This window comes from Sinohyriopsis cumingii, chromosome 1 (assembly GCF_028554795.1).
Source record: "Sinohyriopsis cumingii isolate HCF-2022 chromosome 1, ASM2855479v2, whole genome shotgun sequence".
Lineage (NCBI taxonomy): Eukaryota > Metazoa > Mollusca > Bivalvia > Unionida > Unionidae > Sinohyriopsis > Sinohyriopsis cumingii.
Genome location: NC_142961.1, coordinates 95,875,482 through 95,881,561, shown reverse-complemented (window position 1 = coordinate 95,881,561; position 6,080 = coordinate 95,875,482). Strand labels below are relative to the sequence as shown.

Below are 6,080 nucleotides of genomic sequence, written 5' to 3'. Positions count from 1 at the left end.
AAAATTTCTAAACTGCATCTTTGTTTGATTTTCTTTCAAATACAACACTGTGACAATCATCACCTTTTTGCAAATCTGTCACTGAAGACATCAAATGTGTCAGGTTTCCAAAGCACCGAGTCATCCAGATGTGTGTTCTTGTCTTCTTTTCCATGCATCAAGAGATTTTCCAGGTAAGCTTGGAATTGATAAATATCCATGCTGCTGCGCACTAGTTTGTTATTTATGTACAAATCACCTTTGCTGAGCATGAAATTGTTGACAAGGGGCTACTCAGGCGTCCTCCTCTTGTTGTGTATATTTAATCTGTATTGTTTGTTGGCTTTTCTCAATGATTACATATTATGCCTATCTGTATTTTGTACCTGACCTTTATCCAAAATCAAGTTAATGTCGACCAATGTGGGTGGGTGAATAAGTTTCCAGTCATTTCCCATGGGTCTGTGCTTCTTTCTCCACCAAATATACTGGCCACCATGTACAGCCTATTATGTGCTGAAAAATGGCATTAAACCCACAAAACTGAACCAACCAAAAGTTATACTTTGGACAATAATACAAGTCACAGAATTACATTCAACTTGCCATGACACACCATCTTAATAAATACTTGGACAAAGTTTCATTAAAATCTCTTCAATTGTTTAAAAATTGTGTTCCAGAGACGGATACATGCCAAAGAATTACAGTAATTCTTAACATGACCTAGACCTTGAAGCAAGGGTGCATGGCACACAATCTAGTCACGATATATACTTTGGCAAACTATCATGAAACTCTACCCATATTTGGGCCAAGCTAATGTTAATGGTTGCGCTGAGGTACTGACTTGTAGATGGACAACAATCAGATATAATATCCCCAACTAAAGGCAGGTGTATAAAAGAAAAAGTCATCAATTTAAAATAATTTTACTAAGATCTCCAGTGTTCACTATGTGGCAAGATGACTGGCAAGCAAGACTAAAAGAAGACAAATGTATGCAAAACAAAATGTTATATGCAGCAGATGCCTTCACATCTTCATATACTGAAACAAAGTGTCCTATGAGTAATGGTACAGAGCAACCATATAGTATTAACTAACTCCTTTACACCAATATCAGTTATATGCATCGAACAGTCTCTGAACTAAAACAAAAACTTACTCAAATATGGCTGAATCCAAAAGCCTTAAAAAGTAGTTACCAAATTCTTGAATAATATTTACACAGGACAAAGAATGAAAATTGCACAGTATGATATGACAACAGTTGCTAATAAAGTATACAAGACAAACAGCTGTTATTCAGCATTTCAGGAAAAATACTGTAATTGTAAACATGTTTAAAAAATGACAACAAAACTTTTTTTAATTCCTACATGGTGATCAATACTGGGTGCTTAACGTTATGTTCAACCATCCCAACATAATCTTTATTAAGACATAGTTTGAAGTGTAGCTGTATACGAACCGGTCCACTAGCAAGGAATGTTCCAGTTGTTTACATCATGTGATATGACAAGCTTTTGTTGTGATGCATGCTCTCATTATCATGTGAGCCTGTCTGTGACATGCTCAATGTGCTATGATGTAAATGACTGCTGCACTCCCACACATAATCCAGTGGCACAATTACCAACAGCTGACTGCCATGTTGGGGTTGAAACTAATGTTTTCTTCCCTTAAGGTGTCTTTGGTTTGTTTGAAACCTTACACAATATTAAGACTCAAAACATTTGAAATACTAACAAAAGTAATGCATAAATACCTAAAAGGTAAGTACTCTACTATTTGTAGTCAGTCAGGTACCTTACATATAAATATACAAGTTAGAGCTAACTGTAAACTGCAGAGACCCAGAACTCATGTTGTATAATACACTGGCAGATCTATAGTTTTCTAGGAGTAATCAAAAGAAAAAACAACACAGACCTTGACCTCTCTGCTGGCATATAATGGGACAGTCGATCAGGGTCTATGCTGACTGCAGCTGAACCAGACATATAAGCATATTTAGTAAAAACAAATTCATAAACTGAACACCTGTAAGAACCCCAGTGGAACAATGTAACTTAGAATTAAACTCATGAAGTTTGTATATTCATGCACATATTCCTATGATATATTTAACATGAATGAAAAAATTAAGTACCATTACCTATGTTTAAAACAAAAAGCTGGGCATACATAAATCTGAAGCATAATTACATAACAGCAAGTTGAACTGAAAATAGTGTTGCAATGCACATCATTTGAGTAAGAATGGGTTATAGACAAATCAATGAAAGAAAAATGAACTGCTTATGACAAACTGATTTTATTTCATATAAAATATGTGGAAAAAATCTGGCATTTAAGTTTTGCTTTTTGACACTTCTGTAAGGTTTATTCTCTCTATTTCTTTTCCACAGTCAATGACTTTTCCTGATGCACTGGATGTTGCCTTATCTGTAAGCTCTTTGATATGCTATCAACTGAAACTGAACAGTTGTTGGAATGTCTTAATCAGGATATAATTTTATTTCATAATACAAAGTACACATCTTAGCAGTATCTTGGAGATTCTTGATAATATTGAGTGCATGAAATTAATCGTTTATAGTTATCTCAATGTAGTGAAAAAAAGGTCTTAAGTTGGGTGTACAAATCTGACAGTCTGAGCTGATCATTCACTATATATAGGTTTGACATGGTTCTGCTATTTTTTTCCAGAGTTACAAAATAAACTTTATAGCAAACGCAAATCAGCAGACAAATGTACTGCTGATAGACTGAGTTAGTGGCATAGAAACAGGATACATGAAGATGACTTTTACATTCCACTCTATGAACAAAAATGTCTGAAACTGATCTTTAAAATTTTAGAGTTAAGTGGATTTTAATAAAATTCTGGAATATTTCCATTCACTTTGTATATTCATTCAAGTCATAATTGAATATAAGTTTTTTTCCTTCCAGTTTTACAAAAGCTCACATACAACGAAAATATCTCTTACCATGTGGAAGTTCCAAAAACTTTTTATTCATCTGAAACACAAGGGATCCAATTTCATCTTAGAATTTCGTTTGTCCATCTCAATATAGCATTACTTATTTGCCATTATTTTCATGAGAAGAAAGAAAATGAAGTTAAGAATGGTCTGGAATTTACAAAACAGGAACAACAAAGTAAAAATTACATATACCAAACTGTCTTACTGTCTTATCAGAATTGTATTGAAAATCAAGTCACATTGATTTGCGACTATATATATATATATATATATATATATATATATATATATATATATATATTATATATATATATATATATATATAGCCCAACTTAAATTTTAATCTCCTGAAAATATAAACCAAACAAAATGCCTCATGATGAAATTTGATTTAAAAAAAATTAAATTACTTGTTTTACATAACATATGAATATTACAGTAAACAAAAAGGGAATCTGAAGAGACAAGAATGTTTACTGTCTGTGCTTATGTATAATCCAGCCTCAATCGCAAACAATTGAGACTGTGATCTGTGGGTGCACAATATGCTGGCAGATCAGAATATATGCTGTTAATTCTATTACAAGCTGCAACATCACAGTTATACTCCAGACCTAGTGGTGCATATGTTACAGCAAACTAAATCTAAACCTTTTACAAATGAATGCATTTTAATCACAGGTAAGCTATAATTTTGGGCCTAAGATGTATTAAGTAATTTATTCTAATGCAAAAGGCGACAGTAATTCCAGGTTTGCCAGACTTGTATTCACCCTTTTTTTCTTCTCCTGGGGATGTAGGCTTTTCTGTAGAAGCAACATAAAATGAGCCCCTATGGCCATTCAATTGGACTAGGAGTGTACATGATGGCTGGAAAGAGCAACATCACAGTTTGGAAAAACCAATGTTCACTAACGAGAGTTAAGAAAGTACTTCAGCCTATAATGAGTATTAAGAGTCAAAGAGAGTAACTGCACGTGTATTTTTCATCATTTTGATCAATGGAAACAAGCAGCAGTCCAAATGAGATTCTGTTAGCATTCTGAAAGCTCTTAGATCTCATTTGCTCTCCTCTACTATTAAAAGGAAAATCAAACTTGTCATATGGCACACAGTGATATGGTAAAAATGATGACTTGTCCCATTCACCAGGTGACCTTTCTCATCAATCACTAAAGGATTCTTCCCATCATTTACTCAATGACCTTTCCAATTATTAATAGACAACTTCCATAATGCATTGGCAGATTTGGGTCAATGGTACCTACATTTTAAGTGAACACACACTGCAATAAGATAACAGATACAATTATTGTAACAATCAAAATTTTAACCTGATTTAAAGATCCTCATTCTTGCAGTGACTGAAGATAACTGTACAATAACCTTAGATTTTTGCATCAGGTATACACTGCTAATATTCCTAAAGTATAATATAAATACAAGAAAACTGAGTTAAAATGTCATGAATGTAACAATAAAGCTCTTGCATTTGATTATGGACACTGAATTAGTGAGATTTGACAGGTGTCCAAAGCTGACTGCACCATTCAAATGCTGTATAGATGGTGTTCTGAAGCCACAACACTGACCATGTTAATGTCTTCTGAATGTTTTCTGTGCTAAAATCACCTCTGAAAAGAGAATAAACATGGCATTTACTTGTAAATACAAATACCCTCACCACCAAAAGTACATATGGAAGAGCTAACAATATACAGACTGGTACTGGTACGGAAAACTGATACAGAAGCAATCACAGTTAATAACCATCACAAAGGGAAACACCATAAGAGCTGCTCAGGACAAGGTTCGAACCCATTATCAATTATTTAGGAGTTTAAGCTACAAGTGAATAACCCACTAACTAGAAGGGAAGGAAATATTGCTGCAATATACCACTTGTCAAGATGCATCAACTAGCAAAATTTCATTTGTGGAGGGCTAAAACTAGTCATGATCGGTCATGATGTGAGGTGAAGGATACAAAAATGTAACAGATGCCTAAGATTCAAATATCACTCACGTATGAAAATTATGTCACAGTGTCCAAGTTTTGACTAACTGAACTATTATTACTGCAATGGATTAAACTGACAAAGTTTCATGAGTGTAGGTGGTATAAGTTCATATATATGTTGACAGTATAACAAACAAATACTTGAAAATATAGATGTCACTCAAATGTGAGAATTAGGGCACAGACACCTTCTTGATCAGTTACTTTAAGCTGCATTCACATACCAGTTTACTGAAATATGGTACAAGCCATTAAAAGTGTAATGAATAAACAGCTGAATATGCACAAGCCAATCATAAAAAGTGTGTCACTATGACCTACCTTTCATATGGCTAAGTTACTTCTGTTGAGATTCATCAGCCCACCAATCTTAAGTGTAGGTGAAATAAGGTCCAAAATACTAATGGTATAGTAAATGAAAAGCCAAACATGCATAACAGTTAGGTCACACTGACTCAGTTATGGTATATTTGGATTGCATACTTTTAATATGCATCCATATACCATTTATGAGTTTAGGTGAGACAGGGTCCAAAATACAGAGTTACAACAGAGTTTAAAAATCACCCACAAAAAAACACAGTTCAATCTCAAGTTCCATGAAAATTAATTAAGCATGAAAACTGGATCAAAAGCTAAATTACCTCATGATCTCCAAGATGTATCCACATTCTAATTTGCATAAAATAAAGTTCAAGATATTGAAAGTGCAACAGATGAATAGCTAAACAACATATGTCACTTAAGCATGCACAAATCAGTTTTCTAAAGTGCAGAGTCTAAGATACTGAAGTAATAAATGAATGCTAAAAATACCAAAGTCACTAAAGTGAACAAATTAAGTTATAATGACCTAGTTTTTGTATTGCTGAGTTACTCTCTGAGATGCATCATCATACCAAATTTTTTAAGTGCTGATATACAGAGGATCCAAGATTTTAAAGGCATAATGAACAATGAACAAATGGCTGAAAATAGAAAAGTCACTCAAGTAAAAATAAATTAGGTCACTGAACAAGTGCATCTCAAGAAAAATAATGTTGCATCTATATTCCGATTTGAAAGAACTTAGGTGAAATAGAGTT

The 6,080-nt window shown here is 33.5% G+C and overlaps 1 protein-coding gene across 1 annotated transcript in view; it reads right to left on the bottom strand.

Moving 5' to 3' along the window:
* Positions 1 to 895: 895 nt before the first annotated feature.
* Positions 896 to 6,080, bottom strand: part of LOC149807379 (transmembrane protein 214-A-like) — a 107,796-nt gene continuing 102,611 nt past the window's right edge. Inside the window, exon 16 of the mRNA XM_089965983.1 lies at positions 896 to 4,609. Within this exon, the coding sequence (XP_089822109.1) occupies positions 4,486 to 4,609 (124 nt within the window). The 3' untranslated portion in view covers positions 896 to 4,485. The remainder of the gene's footprint in view (positions 4,610 to 6,080) is intronic.